The sequence below is a fragment of the Clinocottus analis genome, unplaced genomic scaffold (genome assembly GCF_023055335.1).
Source record: "Clinocottus analis isolate CAN_PGR_092001 unplaced genomic scaffold, fCliAna1.0.p SCAF_5, whole genome shotgun sequence".
Lineage (NCBI taxonomy): Eukaryota > Metazoa > Chordata > Actinopteri > Perciformes > Cottidae > Clinocottus > Clinocottus analis.
Window position 1 is genome coordinate 6,289,907 of NW_027176207.1, and position 21,715 is coordinate 6,311,621.

Below are 21,715 nucleotides of genomic sequence, written 5' to 3' on the forward strand. Positions count from 1 at the left end.
TTGAGGCGAAAGTTTCATTTAGCAAGAAGATTCAGAGTTTTGTAAATAGTGCTTGAAGGTTTTGTGTTTACAGTTTTGAGAAAATAGGTGACCGTTTCAAGAAATGTGTCTTCGCAATCGAGACAAACTGTAAGCAGGAGTCCCATTAAGTTAAAAATCTATTTTTTGAGAGAGACCTGGCCAAGACAGTCTCTGACTGGAATTACAGTAGTCTGTCATTCTATATTTAATAAGAATCTTCTTAAATGTTTTTCTTCGCTGCATGGGAAACTTCACAATGCCCTTTGGTATACACAGTTTATACTCTGTGTTTATAAAAAACAGAATTTCACATTTAACACACACACCGTGTATTTGGAGTATTATTTAAACATATAGTGTATTAGGAAGCATTGTTATTCAGCAGGTGAGAAATTACATAAACTGACGATGAACAAACAAATGAGTAGAGTTCCTCCTCAAGGTTTATCTGAGGAATTACTCTAAAAGAAGAAAAAGGTGTTGACATAACACACATACCCGCTTTAGTCCAAATGAAATGGTATATTTACCTATCCCAAGTAAGACTCAATAGAATAATAATTACTGAACTCTCACTTTTGCTATTTTGTGTTTGCATGCGTGAGAGTGAGTGAGTGAGTGAGTGAGTGAGTGTGAGAGAGAGAGAGAGAGAGAGAGAGAGAGAGAGAGAGAGAGAGAGAGAGAGAGAGAGAGAGAAGAGAGAGAGAGAGAGAGAGAGAGAGAGAGAGAGAGAGAGAGAGAGAGAGAGAGAGAGAGAGAGAGAGAGAGATTGCTTGCCGGCAGATTGATGCTCAATGATTCTCTTGTTATTCTCACTAACTTCTCTCTCTCCCTCTCAGTAACTGAGCATCTTGCTGATAGAGTTTCCCTTTGAATCCTGGCTGCAGTTTTCAGCAAAGCTGAATAGGAAATTCCATCCTCTTATTTTCAGTCAAACAAAGGTTGTTATGTAGATGACAGTCAATATCAAACAGTGCAATTAAGCACCTGGTTGACGGAAGTTAGCGATAGCTTTAAAAAGCAGAGCAACCACAGTCAAATTTAAAGAGATTGAAGTTAACTACATGCTCAAGACTCCTGAAGATGTCAAGGGAACATTCTGCAGAGTTTTCATTTATCTAATATGTTTGGCCTCAGCATAAAACGTATGCTTCATGACTAATACATGTAGTCAAACGCTGTTGTATGTCTTTGTATCTTTGGGTGTGGTCCTCTTGGCTCCTGGAGGTTTCTTCCCTTTTTCTTCCCTTAAACGGTTTTTTGGGTAGTTTTTCCTGATCAGATGTGAGGTCCCGGGACAGAGGATGTTGTATGGGTACAGATTGTTACTGAGGATAATTTGTAATTTGTAATTTTGAGCTTCACAAAATAAATTGGATTGAATTGAAGACATCTGGCAATAAGCGTGCAGAAAAGATGAGTTTATCATTGTTTAACTCTTGATTTAGTTCATCTTGATTATTATTAATGTGTTCGGATGATCAATAGCATAAGCTGAGTGTATGGACACTGTACGAAAATGTAGTTAGGATTGGGTGAAAGTGTTTTTGCTTTTAGTTTTTTGTTATCTTTGTTCTCTTTGAAATTGTAATTAGAATATGATTGTTTTAGACAAAAACTTTACAGTGTTTTGTGGATTATTTTGTGATTCCTGAGTGTCTCTTTATTACAGACAAGATTATATCCCTGGTTGCAGGTATGGTGGATTATTTTAGGGTGCAGGGTGGCATGGAGACATCTCATCCCTGCTCTTGCTGTGTGGCTTGGACTCATAGCACTCCCGAGGGAGGTTCTGCCCTCATTAAGCGCTTCAAACGCCTAGTGAAAGAAAAATCTACTGCTACTATTATTATTTTTTGTCATATTACTATTATTATTACCAATACCATTAATGATTTTATTTAGTGTTCAAGTTTCTGAGGATATTCATACTGTATGTTTAGAAATATGACACCGGGCACGTTTTAATCACAAGTCAAAGTGCAATATTTGCAATATGCACAATTGTACACAATTGTACATTTCAGGAATAGATCATCAATGGCATTTTAACAGTTTGGTAAAGTTATACACAATGACATTGGGTACATGTACAAAATAAACTTTCATGTCTGCCACTTTGCATAAACTATTTAAAGAGAGTGAACTATATATTTAGGTAAGACAGACCTCTTAAGTGATAATCACAAAACTATTACTCTATATGTAGCAATATTAAAAAAAATGTAAGATTATCCAAATATGATAATCTTATGATTGTCCAAATATGATATAAATACAACATTTAAAAGTTATGTTGAGAAAACTTTTAACCTCCATTATTTTTCAAAAGTTGCAAATGGTGTGCATACCCATACTAAATCCATATTATCTCCTCAACCACAAGAGCTATTTGAATAATTTCAAAAGGTATAATATACAAAAAACACTTGTGAGATTAGTTAAGTGGTGTATATAACAGTATATGTGTAACTGGTTAATTGGTTGATGCTAGAACACAGGGGAAAAAAAATAATTTAATTTAAAAAAAAGACTTCCAGGATTAATTTTTACTTTCAAATGACACATAAGATTATAAAATTGCACAATATGTTACAGTATATCTGCAAAGTTTGGTGAAGTAAAATAGTCTTAGTTATTAATTTAGTACAGATGTTTATTTTTTTTCCAAAATCGACCCTCTATGATGCCATTTTCTCATGTAACACTATTTATTTCACTTTATATCACTAATGGTGTTTAATACATCCACATACTGCAGTAATATACACTAAATAAATCCGAATTATGCTTTTGTGCCCTAAAATCATCATACAATATTGGAAGATAAACTTTTTTTCTCTAGTCATCTGCCCCTAACTCGGCCATTCTAAGGGCAGTTTTTAGTCTAAAACCCCTCTTTTTAAATCGTGCAAGCCTATGGGAGCCGTCTAAAGCCATCCAAATGAGACTGATAGCCCTTATAGCCACTCAAAATGAGTCAAGTTCCACATTTTGAGACCCGTAGTATGAGAGCTGATGTGACTCGAATTGCTTTCACTTTTTTTCTGTGCCTTGAACGCCTCTCAAAACAAGTCAGGAGCCTGACTAGGAAGCATGTGGTCCTTTAGACACCAATCAAGGCCAAATAAGTTATATTTCTGTTTTTTCACTGGGAAGAAAGTGTTTTGGCTGGATGCAGTGCTTGATAGGTGGCTTAGGCTTAGTTTTACAACAGATTTGGCAGATTCTGTAGGTTGAAAGCTTTACAGAATGGTGCGCTAGTCACATGTAGCATCAAGCTAGAGTGGCAAAAATGTATAATTTCCATAACTTGGGGAGCTCTCTCAAGTACCTTTCAAGTCCTCTCAAGTCATACTTCTGGTTTATGTTAATATTCATGGTTGACTTGTGTTTTAAATATGTCAAATTGACTTACATGCTCTTGTAAGGCCAGGCTGTGCAGTATTTTTTGCTATTTGACTACAATAGGTCTGGAATTAATTCATGGCTCGCTCTTATGTAGATATGGGGGATGAAGGAGAGATCATGAATGAGAATTCTGCACCCAGTTTCGTGGGCTCTGGGACTCATTAACATACATGCCTGAGGCTTTCTGTTAGTTCGCTGAATCAATGAATTGAAGGTTTTAGAATTGCCTCATTTTCTCAAGTTATATTCATCCAAAAGTGCTCTCATTTCCGCCTCGAAGCAGGAATTGTATGTTTTACCAACTACTATCGTGTAATGTAAGCCTTTTGAATTGATCCTATACCCTGCAATTGAAAGCTGTATAGCTGAGGTAATGAATTAAGTTATGAGTGTCCCCGCTATGTGGGTCAAAACTGCATGACAAATAATTACAGGCAGGTGAAGCCTCGCCTGCCACATGGTTGAAACACAAAGTACACAACAACATATGAAAAGTCCTGCTTTACTTCTAGACTAATGCACATTGCACAGACCTACGACATTTAGCTTTCATTCTCCTGTAAAAATGACTACCTGGACCAACATCATGTTACATCATGTTGTTTGCGACTCGCTGATCATTTTCAGCTGTAGAGGAAAGTCTGCAGAGAGTTGTGTTTGGTGCTCAGTTGAAGGCTGGGTTGCGGACTCCAGACAGGGTGCTGACAGGAAAACTTTTGCCTTTGAGGAGAGTGAGGGAGAAGACGAAGAAGCAAACACTCATGACGCCTAGGATGATCACGCCGGAGATGAGCGCGCTCGTCACTGTGTTCATCTGAAATCCTGGAGCTTTCAGATGGGCTAGAGCAGCAGAAACACAAAGAAGCATATTTTTCCACCTTTCAACATTTTCAACTTGAATGCCAAATCCCAGAACCTATTAACCTATTAATGGTGCACAGGGCATTTCACAGCCCAATTCATTTTATGGTTTGTTTTTGTGGTTCTTAAGAAAAATTACTGGACAGTACTCAACTACAGTGGTGTTTGATAGCAGAAAATTATTAAACCATCTAAAACACCAGCAATCAAACGGCATCAACAGTCAGAGAAAAATCCATCATGACAGTAGGTAGAGCAATTTCTTCACTGACATTTGAAGCAAGTACAACAGAATATAACTATAAGCAACAATAAATGCTACATCAGGCATTTTTTTTATTATCAAAAAATGCATACACTCTTTGCTTGGCACTTAATTGCAATCAATGACTGAAGTGCAATTAATAAAGGCAGGGGGAGATGGGCTCTTAATGTAACTCATGGCACGCTTCAAACATGACAGAATGATACAATATAGTAGTATACAAGAGTATGTGAGTCTTTTTTTGGAGGCCTTTACTATTTTAAATGGCTCACTTTCATATCATTTCTTTTGTATAATGCAACACAATGCACAGAATGTGAGAGCTTACCTAGTTGAGAGTTGTTGGTTGGCGTTTCATCTGCGAAAAAAAGAGTAAAGGGCATTCATGGGTAACAGCAATACAGTACTTCACTGTCCAATTGTGTGCTATCCATTTCTTGTATACTACAAGAGTCAACAGCGTACCAGCGCACTCTAACCATCAAGAGTTAGTTAGAGAACATAAGTTATCACCATCAATTAACAACCTTAGGTTTGATATACTCTAAATATATCCAATCTGAAAATACACTCAGATATAAATAATACATGGAACTGTTAGAAATCACAGAAAATTAAGCTACTGTCCAAAAACAAAAATAAAAAATTTCAACGAAAAAAAAAGAAATCACAGAAAGAGAAGAATTATAAAAGCTCAAGCCGGGCTCAGACTCCAAACTGATTTTGAAATTGTGTTGCAGCACACACATAACGTCAATGTTCACATATGAGCATATGTGAACATTGACTAAAATAGTGGCATATCACACAATACAAGCCATTATTAAGATTATTGTAAATAAGAGCAGCTTTTTAGATAACATGATTTAGAGCTTTCTAAAGTTTGTGTTTTGACCACAAGGATGCTGCTACAACCCCAATTTTTATTTATTTTCTTGTTGGTTCTCTTTGCAGTGCTTCAAACTGTAACACACCAGTTGACAAATTTCTTATATTTTTTACTATTATTAAATTAATAAAAGATAATAGAAGTAAATTATTTTTTTAGAATTATGAATCTGCAGTGTTTTAAAAAATAGCAGAAAGTCACAGTGAGAAAAAAAATTGTGTATAGAAAAATGTTGATGAATCAAAAGGAATCCATAATCATTTTATAGTTGCATCGTCGCCCCCTGAATTGGAATCTAAAGGTGCCCAGAGATTTCCACCTCTAATTATTACCCCTGAGGAAACGAAACTTCCCATATAAATGTAAATTAATTTCAACAGCAATGCAGCAGTTAAGCTGTAAGCATTAGCTACATTCCTGAAAATTTTCATCAACATTACTTGTTAATTTACCCTTCGTGGATGTTAATTGATTGTTCTATATTAATTTATTATAGCAACTTCTGACTGCAAAAAAAGTTGTATGTATGCCACCCGCCTGGGTCCTGTCCTACTGCAGATACAAAACTTCTGTGTTATTTTTCGTGGTTCTGATTTCACCAGCACATTAAACTACAGGTGCAGTGAGTTAGTAAATATATTAATAAATGGAAATGTTTAAGGGTAATGTGCATACTAAAACAGCATCTTTAGAGTTCAAGTCATCTCGACAATTTTTTTGGTAGGAAGAGCAGTGGGATTCATAATAACACATCAGCTGATGATGGATATTACTCACATTACCAGATAATCTGGTGTTTCCTCCGATTGTCAAAAGGGGTAAATCAGGGATACATTGGTCCAGAACTACTGTATTCTGAGCCTGGCTTAATGTATTGGGTAGTAGTTTGGAAGAAAAGGCTCCTCAGGCAGTAACAGTGCAGTTTGGATTATGTCAGAAAGATAAAGGTGGTTGGTGGTAAACAGACACTGAGAGAAAGGAATATCAGAAACTATACCACTCCGAGTGATGATTGGCCCAGCAGTCAGGACGGCATTCCCAGATGCAGCATTTGATTCCTGTCCCTCTATGACATCTCTCTTTTTCCTGCTGCCACAGATCTGTAAAAAAAATATATATATATATATATATTTGGTACTATATATGTGTTGCATTTAATTGTGAAGTACAATATTTTTGAGGTATTAATTTAGTACTGAAATTTAGCCAAATCTCAAAAATTGACCATTTATGATTAGTATGCCATTTTCTCATGTAACAACAGCTAATTATTTCACTTTATATCACTAATGATGTTCAATACACCCACATACAGCAGTAATATACACTAAATAAACCCAAATGATGCTTTTGTGCCCTAAAATCATCATAAAATATTGGAAGATTAACTTTTTTTCCAGTCATCTGCACCTAGCTCTGCCATTCTATTGATTACTCTGATTACTTGAAAATCAGATCTCTTTTGTGATGAGAAACTTATGAGGAACTTGGTTTTTGATTTTGTCTGGTTATCAGTGGTGGAAGAAGTATTTAGATCTTAAAGTATCACTACACCAATGTCAAAATACTGCAATGAAAAGCCTGCATTCAAATTATTAAATTGTTAAAGTATTAAAGCAAAACGTAATTAAAATAGCAAACATCAAAGTACAGAATCACCCAGTGTTGTATTGTTATCCTTTAATATTTGATAATCAAGCGACTGATGTGAGAATAATTTAATATAGATAACTTGGAGCTGATGTTCATAGTGGTCGTAGTTTTATATTAGTAGTTTAATTCATAAAAATACATAATATTTCAAGAATATGTTTTGTTTGTAAAATCTAACGTCAATTACAAGTACCTTAAAATTTTGTAGTGTATGAGTGAATGTTTGAGTCCGTTTGTCACATGCTTTCCCCAAAACATGGACCTGTAGATGCATGTAAGATAGATCCTGACAAAATGTGTTGTGTTTTTTCTTAATAGTTTGTTATGTGTGAAAGTGTCTTTGTGTTAGTCTCACTGGTATGAGCATTGGGCAGTCATCCGATCGACACAGTTTGGTGACACAGTGGAGGAAGACTGTAGACATCTTCTGATTCTTGTGCTTTACAAAGCGGAATACTTCAAAGGCAAAGCGGCCCATTTGGCTCTTCCCATTTTCAAAGACGGCGGTCTGGGGGTCTTTTTCACAGCTGGATCAGGAAGGGAAAATCAGAAAAAGTTGATAGAAAGGAGAACAACAAAAATATAAGAACTGAACAAAATCATAGATCTGTTTTCAATTTTGAATTACCTAAAGAAAAGATCATAGCGGAGGTCATCGTTGGGGTTTCCAGACGGTGTGGTGTAACAGTAGTCCATTAGAACGTTCCATCTATTTAACATTAAAGATTAGTAAATCCACTGCAAAAATTCAGCTTCCAAAAACAAGAAAAAAAAGTAATAAAATGAGGGAAATATTACTTGAAATAAGACAAATTATCTGCCAACAGAACAGGAAAATTTGACTTGCCAAGACTTCTTGAAACAAGTGAAATGCTCTAAAATAAAAACTGCCTGATAAGAAGAAATATCTTGTCAATCAAAAAACAAGCGTATAATGCCTTGATTTAAGATATTTCATCTTACTTAGATTTACATTTTTGCAGTGTCCAGAGTTGATGGATTTAAAAGCAATTGAGATCATGTCGATGCAAAGGACTTCTCTTAATGCTCACCTCTCCTGCTGACGATCTTTCTATTGTTTCAATAGGTACAACTATTTATTACAACCCTGTCTACTAGAAATGATATCCATATACTACTTTTTCCCCCCCAATTATTTATTGCTTAGAAAAGTAATTGCTGCTCCCTCAAATTACTTTTTTTATGTGGAAAGCATTACATGTCGTATGTATAACTAACAAGGACCACACTATCAACAGGATGCTTTTCACAATGTATTAATACAAACTTAAATGAAGGTCTTGAACATGTACTTTGTCTGATTTGTCAAATGAGTTGTAAGGAATCTGCCATGGCACGACTAACCCCCAAAACCCCAATTATTTGAGATAACCTTGTCTGAGATCTTTGAGATTTAAGCGGATATAGCAACAGTATGTAGTGGCTTTGAACCTAAAACAGTGTCAAAAGTAAGGGGCACGAGAAACGTCAGATGAGAAGAGAATGTGCCAAGAATCTAGTACCTACTTGACCGGATTATGCAATGAAGAGAGAATTTGTTGGTAATAAGCTCTGGGATTTCCGGAACTGCAGTAGTGGGCTCTCATGGACTGTGCAATGGTTGTATTTTAAAATAAAAGATGGATGTAAGTTGGCTGGAATGATTAGTTTTGGTTCGCTTTAAGGAGAATGTCATGTTGTCTTCTAAAAAATAAAACAAGTCTAATATGCAGGCGTGGCTGTGAGGGTCAAGGTGGAGGGCTGAGGGAGTGTATTGAGAACATTTTCTAAGGTGAAATTAATGGGATGATTGCTGTATCTGGAGCAGATAGTGCGAAAGCAGAAATTTAAAAGTGAGGGGAAGGCACCAGGATTTTGTGTGGGCTTTTTACATACATGACCATTAAGAAGTGTGGCTAATTGAGGATGACTTGAGGCCAGCATTTAGAGTTTAGAGAAGAAGCTTATGCTGCTATGGTAAGCTTTGATGGTAGGTGTTTTGATGGCCATAACGGAATGAGCAAATGTAATAAAACAGGTCAAACTCCAGATCAAGCGATGGGGAGGTTGTATCGTTCTGGTCATTGAAATAGTGGAAACTCTTCCAACCTGTCCAGTAAGACGAGAGTGTTGAAGGGGTTAAGCTATTAATGATATTAATTAGTAGTATTAGTAGTTAATTAGTTTCATGAGTTTATGATCAGCAGCAAAAGATTTACAAGTTGAATGTCAATGCCGAAATTGGAGGATAGAAGGCTAATTTGGTTGAGCTTTTTCTTTGTTGAGTTAATCAGAAAAATGTAATCCTGAGTTGAAGCATTTTTTTTATCAGGGTACCAGTGACTGGTTAGTAGAAGTGATGTTATGCTGACACCCTGGAAATGAAAGAGTTGGTATGGAGGATTGGGACATGTTGCAACTAATATCGTTATTGCTATGTTATGTTAATGCGGATGAATTATGGGCCTACCCTTTTTATCTATAACATATGTTATAGGAAATGTAATGAATGGGGCTAACAATATAGTGTGTAATGGAGGTGTGGGTGCTGGAGGGGCCAGGGCGATCAGCAAGTAAATGTTGAACTGTGGCTTAGCATGGGCAATAATAGAACAGAAACAGGTTGAGTGGGACGGAGTATCGCATAAGGAGCAAGTAATGGCTGCACAGGCAGCAAAGATGCAACAGTAAATCTCTTTGTCGAGCGTGTCCTAGTATGAGTCCTCCTTAAACTGCTACAGACAGGCAGCAGCTTTCAAAGCAAGGTGGATATGGTATTTTTTAAAGTACCATAAAACAGAGGGCCAGATTTAAAATTATTGCTAAATAGTGGTCCAATTCTTGCTGCCGGTAAAGAATTATGAACAGATGACATCTCTAAAAAGAGAGAAAGTGTAAGCGAACTCTGTGAGTTTGAGTTCTTTGGAGCTGGTGGGTGTTTTCTCTTTCAGGTAGGGGTAGTATCCATTGCCTTCAGGAAATCTGTTGGAAGGCAGTTCGGGAAGAGGAGGCATAATGAAAATGACTAAGTCTGTAATTACCATTGATGATCTTTTTTACGTAGGTTGGTGGGGACTGGAGAAGGACGAGAACTGAAAGAGTTGGTATGGCAAATGGAAGGTTTGCTGTAGCGAGGGTGAAGTTGGTGGTTGCCCGCTTAGCTGGAATGGAGGAAAGGGAATGAATGGGAGGGCAGAATGCTGTAAGGGCTGCGGATGAGAGCTGGGGACTGCATTCCAGTGCCGGTAGCTCCAGCTTGCATAGCAAAAAACAAGAACTGGTTGAACTAGGAGGCGGAAACATCTGGCATCCCAGTGCCAGGAGTTACACCAAGCTTTAGAAGAGGATAACGGCGGGGGGGAGCTGGTATCCTGGTGCTGGAAGCCCCAGCTAGAGTTAGCTGCAGCAGTAGTTGGAAATGGGCTGCAGGAGGCACTAGCATCCCGATGCTAGGTGACCCTGCTGAGGTGGGCTGCTGTGGCTATGAAAAGTAAGTGGCAGGGGCGCTGTCAAACTGTTGCCAGGTTCCACTGCTAAGGCTGGCTGGAGAGGTAGCTGGGTCTGGGTGGCAAAAATGGCTGATGTCATAAGGCTGATTGTTAGGGGACCACGCTGGAGCGTGGAGATGATGCAGCCAGCTGTGTGTCGTGAGGCCCAAGGACACATTGACATGGACTAGCAGAGCGAACTGCCAATCCTCTGATTGAAGAACGACTCTGCTCACCACTGAGCTACAGTTGGTTGAACTGCATTAGTTCAAAAAGGATGAATTGAGCGGAAAATGAACCATGAAAGGGCTTGCTGGATTTGCTCACTTCCCTGAGCTTTGGAATGCGAAAAGAGGTGTCTGGATTATAGAAGCGGTGAAGGAGTTTTCCAATTTTGTTTGCTGGCGTGCTCGGGAGACATTGGACTTTGTTCTGGTCCAATCTGAAAAGATTGTCGCCGAAAAGGGATCGCAAGATGGTATCCGTAGTGGAAACGAGGTGAGTAGATAAGATCGTGAAATGAGGTCGTTAGAAAGTTACTTACCTATTAAGTGTTTTGATCAATGTTATGGGCTCTCGGTTCTGATGTAGAATGCAACAGTGGGTTAGGTGGATATTTATAAGAACGTAAAAAGAGGTGTGTTAGAGGTGTGGTCTTGCTCCTGAAATTCTGATAGGTTGCATCAAAAGCCAAATAGAGTGGGTCAGGATGTATGGCGGTCGCACAAACTTTGACAACAGAGACTTGGTTCCTGCTTGAAGCATGTTGGTTAGGTTTAGGAAAGATGGTGGTTTTGCCTAAATGGTAATAAAGCAGGCTAGTGTCATTCAGAATAGTAGTTATAACTAAGTAAGTAATTCATAGATATCCCATGAAAATTTGATGAATGTTATTCAGTTTATTATGAACAACGAAATATAAAGACCACTAAAGCACTCAAGGAGCGGGAATGAAAGAAGAAGTATGGGTTTGACAATATAACAGTCTTTCAGCCAGGAATTTGTCACGTAATTTGTATGAAGTAGTTCTTGCACTTTTGGGGTTATTTCAACCCTCCCAAAATAATAATTCTGAACCTAACTAAGTAGTTTTGTTGCCTAAAGCTGACAAAGTATTTCCCGATCATTCCTTAAACTTGATTAAGTAGTTTTGTTTCCATAACCTAACTAAGTTGTTTCCTGTAAAGACGGAAGTTTAATTTGAAAAGACATTGTGCATGTAATTACCGTAAATTGACACAATTGCTGCTTTCGCAAGAAAATGCACAAAATATGACTAATAATGTTTCGTAAGCTATCATACAAACTGTGGTGTAAGGATACGTAGAATAAAGTACATTACAGGTCATCAAGTTACTTTTGATTTTTTCAATGAAAGTCCCAATCCACTCAAAAATGTTTTACTTATTGTTCCTCCACTTGGATTTTGACACCAAATGGTTGTTTTCACATAAGGTTATATGCTTGAGGGGAAAATATGTTCCCATCTCAAACCACAATTTAAATGATGTAAGTACCTTCATGTGAGCCAATGTGCAATGTGTAAAATTGGAGCCTCTCAAGCAAATACACTCAAAGTGCACTTTTCATCTAAGTAGGTCTTGTTTCGAGCAATACAACTTTTGAAATTAGCAATATTTTCGTCATTGTATTAATAAGAAATAATATTTGTAATACTTTTATAATGGACAAACGAATACTGATGACACAGGCAGTATGAATAAAGTGATAAACAATGAGCCGTGTCCCCCTAAAATCTGTGAAGTGTCCTTCTGTTTCCCCTTAAGGCAAAATCTCCCACCCACCACAAGCCTACAGTTCAAATGACCACAACACAAAGGCTTCACATAGTCAAATCATGTCACGTTAAGAAGGTATACAAGTCTGAATTCCCAGGATGTGCTGCTGCTGGTCATGAAATTCATTAAACACATCTGTTCTAATGAGAGAATATTAGAGGATTTAGAGGCCAATCGTACTTAGCAGAATGTATTTCCAACAACAGAACTCGAGGACCAGCAGTGTGATGTACAATGTGGTGCTCATGCTATTTTCACAATTTGTGAGTCTTAAAGAGACTGTCAGAGCCAAGAAAGACTTTAAATTGGTGCATCCCTGCACTGTATGCGTCATGGGAGGAAAGTTCTTGTCAGGTGAACAAAAAACAGTAAAAAGCCTCATCTTCCATCTGTCTTAAACACATTCATAGATCAGGATGATTTAATTTATAAGCTTTTATTTTGAGACATCCCTATTATAAGTCTAATGAACAAATTACTCTTTTTTTTTAACTTCCTGTGATCTGGCATAACTTAAATGTAGAAGAGAGTAAAACTCCATGGAGGAAGATGGAGTTGTCCCACGAATCCCTACTCTGCTTCTACATCACCTAAATATAGGTCAGTGGTGTTGTTCTTCACATTGTTTTGCACCCAAAGGGGCCATTTTATAGCCCTGTGTGTTCCTCTAGTCTACACGGACAGTATGGGTTGCTTACATTGTGCTATTACCAATGGCATTTTTTAACAATGGACAACATAAAATAATATGGTAATCTACTCTCCCGCTAAAATTATGTAGTTTTGGTCTAAAGTAACTTTGAGATTGAATGGTTGGATGTGGATGGAATACCTCCGATCCAGGTTAGAAGCTTTTACGGCTGCGAACACTCGCGTCTTCAGGGTCAGTCCTGCCATGGGGATGGACAGCTGCTGAATGTATGACGAGTCCTGTACATAAATAACAATAGCAGAACAGCAAGTTTGTCACGTTTACCAACTTTTTCCCTTCATAATGTTGATGAGGATTTGTTCACTTTCACTACACTTCATGAATTCATGCATATTTATAATCTGGTTTCCACACAATCCCTTTTATTGACGCTTGGTTCAGACTCACAAAATGGACGGTATTGTGTTACATTAATTTTGGGTAAATTGATACGTTTTCTCCAATCATAGAATTAAAAAGGTAAATCATTGAAATTGCAGATTTAAAACATAGCTGCAGAGCTTTGAGCGCTCTTTGATGCTTGCTGGCTTATTATATCTTTGGTATATGCCTTTGTCTCCAATGCAGCAGCCTATAAGCTCCTCTGCTCTGCAGCAAAATAACAGATATTTTGACTTAACTGATGTGAACTTACATTGTAAAGTAGTAGATTCAACGTGCTGATGAAAGTACCATTGCTTTCCTTCACTGAGATTGCAGCTGCTGACCTTCAATGAAGATAAAGATAACATAATTTACAATATTAAAAAAGAAGAACAAACTTGCTGCATCTTGTGTTCTGGGCCCTATATTTCGTACCTGGTTTACTGACTTAGCTGGATAATTTTGAGGATAAGATGACACAGGCTTTTTGTTTTTTTTTAAGCAAATTTAGAAAAATCACCATAGCAACACATCCAAATCCCTTAACTTGGTCCCGAGCAGGTTTAGTGAAAGTTTACTGGATAAATTGACCACTCCCACCGGACCAAAAGCAGCTCTCTTCCTCATTGATGAAGGAGTGATATTAGTTTTATAGGAAGAGAGTTTAGTGTGTGGACGGTAATAATTATGTATTGGATGTGTTGGAATTTTGTTCACCCCGTTGGCATAATGATTATAAATTGACATTACAAACTACATCATCAGAAATTATCACACAGATTAATTATACCCTCTCTGATACAAAGTCAATAAAAACTGAATAGCATCAATTCTGGAAAAAGTTATTTTTTGTAATTTGTCCACCCTGCGTATTTCAGTTGTCAAAATGTTCGTCGATGACTTTTTCTTGTTCCATTTGGTATATATTTGAACTCATTTCAGTGGATGGCTTGCTGACTCTCTGTACTCAGAGCACTTTGAAATCAATGAAGATGCAGAAGTGAGACTTACGAAGCCAGCTGGGTGTTGTTGACCAGGTATTCCAGTGGGTAACTGCAGCTGAACTTGTACAGCAGACCTGGCAGGTAGCTGATGATAGTGGGGGGATCCGGTGTGTCGATATATCCTGATATGTTTCCAATCTGCACCAGTGACAGGTTTCCATAAGCGTTGGGTCCTTGAGCCGTAGAGACCTGAGGCGAACAACACCAGTGTGAGTAGCACTCTAACTGACCACCATTATTTCACTGTGGGCGCACTGGACTGGACCAGGGTTGATTCCATCAGCCATACCAGTGACGTGCTAAGGCAGGCTAACTCATCCCTTTCCATCTGAGCGGGGACCATAAAGGAACTGTCCTGTTGCATCCAGCTAAACACTGAGGAGAGACAGCTCGCTCAGAACAGATTCACTTTAAACTAGTTTGAGGTTTGTGTTTCACTCATCATCCTGACAGCCTCCAGGACCCAACAGCAACCCCTTACAAATATATGCAAAATAAACACAACTTGTCAACATCCAAACATGGATACTCTCAACTGGCTAAAATAAAAACACTGATCTTTTTTTTTTTACAAATGGCTGGGAGGCTTTTCATTGTTTTTTTATTTTCCACTTCAGTTTGTAATTTTTCAGCCTACACAAGCATACACATGTATACATTTAGCATACACAATGTTACAAAGGTAACTGTCTAGTCATCTCAGACTACTATTGATTTTATGACACTTTTCAGCAGTTAAACTGTCCCAGCCATTACAGTAAGCTATATTTGCGTTACCTTTGATAATATTCTCTCAAATGTAGTAGTATTAAATTATTTCTGACATTGTAACCATTAAAGTTAAATCATCCACCTCTATCATTAACCTTGCCAGTTATGCTGACAGTGATAATGTAAAAGCATTTACAGCATTCCTCCTTTTCTTACCACCAGGGAATTGCCACAGGACTCCAGCGTCGCCAGGCTGATACTAAAGATTACTACAGTGGGAAAGGTGTTGTTGTTGATGAAACCACGGCAGTGGGCATCTCCATGGCGGCCATTGAGGGCCAGGTCAGTGTCTGTGTAGCCAGAAAAGAGGACAGGGCAGAAGTTGACCTTAAGGGTGATGGTCTGCACCCCACAGTACACACTGATATCCCTCTCCGCTGCAAGACACACACACACAAACACAGATACATACAGGCATTAAAATGAGTCACATGATATTAAGGCTAGATTTATTATCTAGATGAAATTATTGAAATTATTATGTGTTTTAGGTGAGAAGTGCACTTCTGGGATGAGAGTCCAAAACCATTACCTTAAATTTATTTCAAATAATAAATTAGGAACTGGTTCGTTGACAAACAAATGTCATTATTTCACTTTGGAATAAGTAGCCAGTTTGTGAAGAAGTTTACTTTAAAGAGACATTCACATGTACATTTGTCCAGTAAGTCTTAGAGAAAAGTGTTGAGCTCCTCACCAGGGAAACGGCTGTGAAAGTTGGCGTCACAGTTATATCCATTGAATTGAGCTCCAACTGACGAAGCCTTACTAAACAGTAAAAGAATCAGAAATGTATGCTCCATTTCAGCACCTGAAACAGAGCAAGAAAGGGCACTTAGTGGAAAAACAAAGAGAAAGAAACATCTGTTACGGAAAATTAAATCCTTCATATATTTTTAACCTTGTAAAAACCTAAGATAGTCTTCTCCAAGAGGATAAAATGTATTTTACTTTGGCAGCAAGTTATGAGAATGATGCTGGATAACGTGCTCATTAAGTATAATGGCATATCTCTATGTGCATGTCTCATAGTCCTGTGATAACCTCTTATGATCTAATCACTGAAACTCTGTGTCTCAGACACAGAGTTTCAGTCCTGAGGAAACAGGTAATTTTAAGGAGTAATTGCACCAAGTTTGTAGTTGCCATCTCTAGCTCTGACAGAAGACAAATTCCCCACAGTTTGAGGGAAAAAAGGCAGATTGCTGCTAGAGGAAAAGTAAAATCACTCACCCTGGTTCCTGGAAGCCAGCGAGTCAGCGGTTCTCCATAAGCTTGGGACAGACGATGGAATGGTCCGCACAGCATCCCTACCTGACAACTAGAAACGAGACTCGGGAGCAGGGGGGGAAAGGGATCTACACATAAGAGATTCATTATTTGAACATGTCAACAAAAAAGGGCTGTTCAGAGTGAACATGGGAAAGTCCATCAAATCTGAATGTGTTATACAAATCCTTTCACGTTCGCAGAAACATGAGCAGGTTTTGAAGTTTCCCACTCATATCCTTTCGGCCCAATCTGGCTGTGTCACTGCTCACAAATGGTTTGACGCCGCATGAGGTCCAGCGGCGGCGGGGGGGAGAATTATCTTTTCATCGCTCCAGTGGCCCTGGCCTGCTGACTGAGCCGTTCCTTTCTCCCCGGGTCGGTCGGGGATTGCAGAGCCCACCACGCGGGCTCTTGGCCCCCGGAATCCACACTTTTCATGCTTTGTGTGCGGCAGTCCTCAGTCAGCACAGCAGCAGGCAATCTGCTTGGTGGGGCTGCGAGCTGCTGCCGGCCTCATACCTGATCCCTAAACTTTGATTCCTGGTCACAGGACTTCCAGCACATAAAGAGAGCAAAGAAAAAGAAAGCAAAGTTCACGGAGTTTCAAGGGATTAGCCGGTCCTTGCTGTCCCCTCTTACATATGGATTGCAGTATATGTGATGGGCTTGCTGCAGTGTGAACCAAACAGTGGACACACAGGGATCCTGTGAATATGAAATTTGAGATGCAAAATACATTATTTTGAGAAAATGTATCACTTCAGATTCAGTGGGAAAAAAACAGGCACTAACTCACCTTTAGACTGCCACATGTATTTTTCTTCCCCATATATCTGTCATCACCAATATAATTTCTCACAAGCTTCAACACAACAACAATCTGTCCTGCAAAACATCACCAACCTAGAGTATTTGCATTTTGTATTTTCTTTCTGACAAAAATCAAGCATAGTTTGCCCTTACCTTGTTTGTCTCATCTGATTAAGAGCATCTTTGTGGTTATCATCAATTGTTGAAATTTCCGGCTGGTACTGTGACTTTATATCAATCCACTGTTCAAAGGTGTTACAGCAGGGTCTTCTTGTTTAAAACATCTTGTTGAAGCGGCCAATGCACACTGACAGGAGTGACTCGCCACAGCTCAAGCCAATTTGCGCTTCAATCCTCTGATATTCACTCGGAGAGTACCACGGGAAAGTGTGCACTGACAGCAAGGGAATGGCAACTTCTTATTTTCAATCCAGATTAATTGTAATTCGAAGAATCTTGGCCAAAACTGGAGATAGTGCATTGCTTCATTGCAGACTGATAGTCATCTAGAGGGCCTCAGCGCCTCAATTACCCAGAACTCTTTTCATCACTTTATATGCCCGGTTGTTAGATTGAGTTGGTCTTATCAGCTGCAGGGCATCTTAATCCATCAAACATGGCAAAAACAGACTAAAGAAAACATTTTGGGACATTTCATCACTTAGCACAAACAGAATGACATTTTCAAACCACAGTACTCGGGTGACGGGCAACTTAGGTAAATCCTGAGTGCTCTTTCAGGGGCATGTGAAGGCTTTCTGTTGGTCAGTAGTTGTGTGTAAATAGCTGCTCATGTTATAGGACAGCTACGTATTCATATGAATTATAAATTATCTCGGAAAATAAATGTATGGAGATAACTGAGCAACTTGTTAATGGTTAGTATCATCAGTGTTGAGGTTTTACCCGAGTATAAACTATTTGTTCCAGGAACATCGATACTCTCCTTAGGAACATAATAATTTCCCCCTTGAATCTCAGGTTCAAGATAGAAATTAGTTTTTCAGCCAGGGTCACATAAAAACAGAGGACAAAAAGACAATATGAACTCCACATTAACACAATAAAACACAAGATTACTTATGCGTATATCTTTACATAGATGGATGATATTAGTGGCTATAATAATTTCAGAATGTTAAATACAGCTCCTTTGAGCTGTGCCTATACTATTTGCTGCTGCAACTGTTGCACCCTTGATATGAAATGTCCAGACACACGCCCTTCTTTCCGTTTCGCAACGTTTATTCTTTCAAAGTCCCAGTCACAATAACAAGCATATGTTTTTTCGCCAATCAATACTGTCTGGAACAACAACATTTGACAACGTATTTTAGGGTGCTACACAACACTTACTGGTGTAAAAGATGTGAAGAAGGGGAGAGGCAACAACCTTGAGAGGAACTGGTGGAAGAGCAGTTTGTTGAGAACATCATTACCTCTCAAAAAGTGTGACCTATCAGTTAAAAACACTTATTATCCAATCAATGAGGCTACGATCCAGTTTTAAATGACAGCTAAGCCTCTCTGTGAGCAGAAATAGCTCAATAGTATTGAATACTGAAGAGAAATCATTAAATAAGAGTCTGGCATGAGACTCGGGCCCTCCAAATGCAGCATGCTTCAAACCTCTACCAGACATATCCGCAAATTGTAATGGAGCTTGTAACAATCAAATATAGCATTGCTTATGTTACAATCGGTTTTAAAAGTTACATAGAGAAATTGTTCGTGTCTAACGAAAAAGTACGACGCCAATGTAAGAAGAATGTGATTTGGAGGGTCACAGGCCAAGAGAAAACTATCCAGCTAGTAGAGGTAACACCATATCACAGTGTGCTAGGGGAGAGGCCTCTAAAGTATCTTTTGCAAACATAACAGATAAGAGAGTTGATTGTATTATATTGTGAGAAAAATGCTTACTGGGCAGAAACCATATCAGGGTTCAAATAGCTAGTTATTCTGGTATTCCTCTAAAAAGGGGATGTTACTTTCGATGTGTATTAATATACCGTTAACTTTTTCAAATGTCGAAGAAATCTTGCTGCATATTCGCTGTTACATTTTTCCTCTTTTCTTGCAAAGAATAAACAAAGACAACTTTGATTCTTGAGACTTTATTCCTCCTTCCCCGAATGACAGAGAAAATCTTGCATCACAAGCAATGAAGCTTGTGATGATCAGATTCTGATCATCGAGAGGTTGTGCAAAAATACAGTTTACATATTTCAGTCTGTGTATATACTTTTCATACATTTGTCAAATTAATCTTCAACAAATCTGTGTTTGAATATATTTCAAACACAGATTTTATGAAACTCAGTTTACATTCCATCTTCACCTTGTAACAGCAGAGGCAGGATCTGAAATATGAATGTGACAGATTTAGAGATTTCCTTTTCTCTAGTTTGTGATTTTAATGAACTAAGAGCTGCTGCCTCAATGAGTCACAATCAGTGCAGCATTAAAATAAAAAGCTGTCATGTAAAATGTATGCCTCTATTTAATTTAATTCACAAGTTTGCATACACACAGCCATCAGCTGAGGTTAATTGGACTCTAATGGCCCAGAGGTGTGAATAAACAAAGTCACCACTGTTTGCTGTCCTGCCTCCTCAATGGTGGAATGAGCTCCCCATTGACATCCGGACAGCAGAAAGTCTCTACATCTTCTGCCTTGAACTAAAAACATATTTTTTGACTATATCTTGAATAAAGAAAGTAGCACCGTAGTAGCACTTAAATGGCACTTACGTATAGCACTTGTAGTTTAACTTTCTTTAAGAAATTGTACTTTCTTGATTCTTGTTGTTCAGAGTTTGTACTCGTGGTTGAATGCACTTACGGTAAGTCGCTTTGAATCAAAGTGTCAGCTAAATCAAATGTAATGTAATGTGAGCGTGACAGCTTGTCTGTCTCTAATGAGCCTTGCCTTCATCCAATGTCAGCTGGATTGGCTCCAGCGCCCCACGACTCTAAATAGGATAAGCAGTTCAGGGGATAGAACGGAAATCAATTTTTTTTTCTCTGGCTTTTCTGTATGTGTACCTTCATTTTGATAGGACAAATGTCTACAAAATAAATGTCCCAAAGATAACAGTGAGTGCGCGATTTGTAGTCATTCAATGACCTTACAACAGACACATCTGACGAAGATTTATACTCTGCTGAGGGAACTTTTCTAGTTTTCACATTTAGCTTCGCGCTATATGTCCCGCTAGCTTTCTCTGGAGTACTGTTCCCTCTAGTGGCATCGGTGGCAACATCTTTTTCCAGCTGTCACTCTCACCATCTCTTTTGTTATTTGCATGATGTTTGAGGGCTGAGTAGATCATCTTTGGATTCTTTCCTTTCAGATATACTTTTATCAGTTGCTGATCATAACTAAGCCCCATCAACTGAATCTCTGTCTTGTGTTGTTCCTCAAGGTTCTGTCCTGGGTTCTCTCAGCTATTTTGTGAGTAAACCTATATGATATGTCACAGAACTGTTATGCAGACAAAATGCAAAATTAGACAATTTATTAAGCTTCAAAATCTCCCTAAACAGTCCATTCTACTAAAGTGCCTCAAATCTAACAAAAGTTAGATGGCAGATTTTTGTTGCATGGCTCAGCTAAATACTAAAAAAAGTATTTATGTTCACCTTGCGCCCCAAAAGGTGAAAGAAAGTCTTAATCTCTGTTCTCTTCTGTTAAACCTGCCCTCCATAATCTATGTGTTTCTATGTGAATAGTGTTTCTATTTAGAGCTTTGGGTGGTCAGCCTCCTGCCAACATTAGAGCGTCTGCAGCCTTATATTACCAGTAAGAATGTGAAGTCTTCTGATCAGGGTCTGTTGGTTGATCCTCGTTCAAGGCTCACGACAAAAGGAGACTTGCTTTTGCAGCGACGAAACTTTTTTCTCTTCGATATAATAAGTGTGACCACTTCCATAACATTGCTTTTAGTTGGTATATAATTCTGACAATAAATCACTGTCAAGTAATGTAGTCCAGGAACCTGATCGTAAAATGTGATTTATAACAAGCAGATATCAGGATAAACCCATTATTTTCATTCTCATTCTCATTCCAAATCCAGAATAGCGATGATCTCTCTCAACAAACTAAGATCTGAGGACCCTTTTATCTAAAGTGAAATCAATCTAGACTGGGTGCCATCACACTGAGCTCTTTTTAGTAGTTTGAGTGGCACACAAGTCATTTTCCGTGTTTGACAGAATGAAAGGGCAAGTCTCTTAGCTTTTGTTGGCTAAAATGTCATCACTTGGCTCGCATACAAGTAGCCAAGTCTTTGCATCATTTTCAGTGTCCCTCAGAGAGTATCCCTGTATAAGCTTGCCCTCCCTGTTGACAAAGCCATTATGTATATGCCAAATACATTCTTCAGAGGAG

The 21,715-nt window shown here is 38.4% G+C and overlaps 1 protein-coding gene across 1 annotated transcript; it reads right to left on the reverse strand.

The window, feature by feature from the left end:
- Positions 1-2,706: 2,706 nt before the first annotated feature.
- On the reverse strand, positions 2,707-16,607 carry zpld1a (zona pellucida-like domain containing 1a). Its single transcript, XM_068601028.1, has 11 exons — positions 16,471-16,607; positions 15,935-16,048; positions 15,394-15,614; positions 14,474-14,655; positions 13,734-13,806; positions 13,220-13,317; positions 7,729-7,809; positions 7,456-7,627; positions 6,445-6,547; positions 4,887-4,916; positions 2,707-4,272 (listed from the first exon to the last, which is right to left on the reverse strand). The coding sequence occupies exons 2-11, from the start codon at positions 16,038-16,040 to the stop codon at positions 4,097-4,099; spliced, it is 1,242 nt and encodes a 413-aa protein (XP_068457129.1). The 5' UTR covers positions 16,041-16,048; positions 16,471-16,607; the 3' UTR covers positions 2,707-4,096.
- Between the last annotated feature and the right edge of the window lie 5,108 nt (positions 16,608-21,715).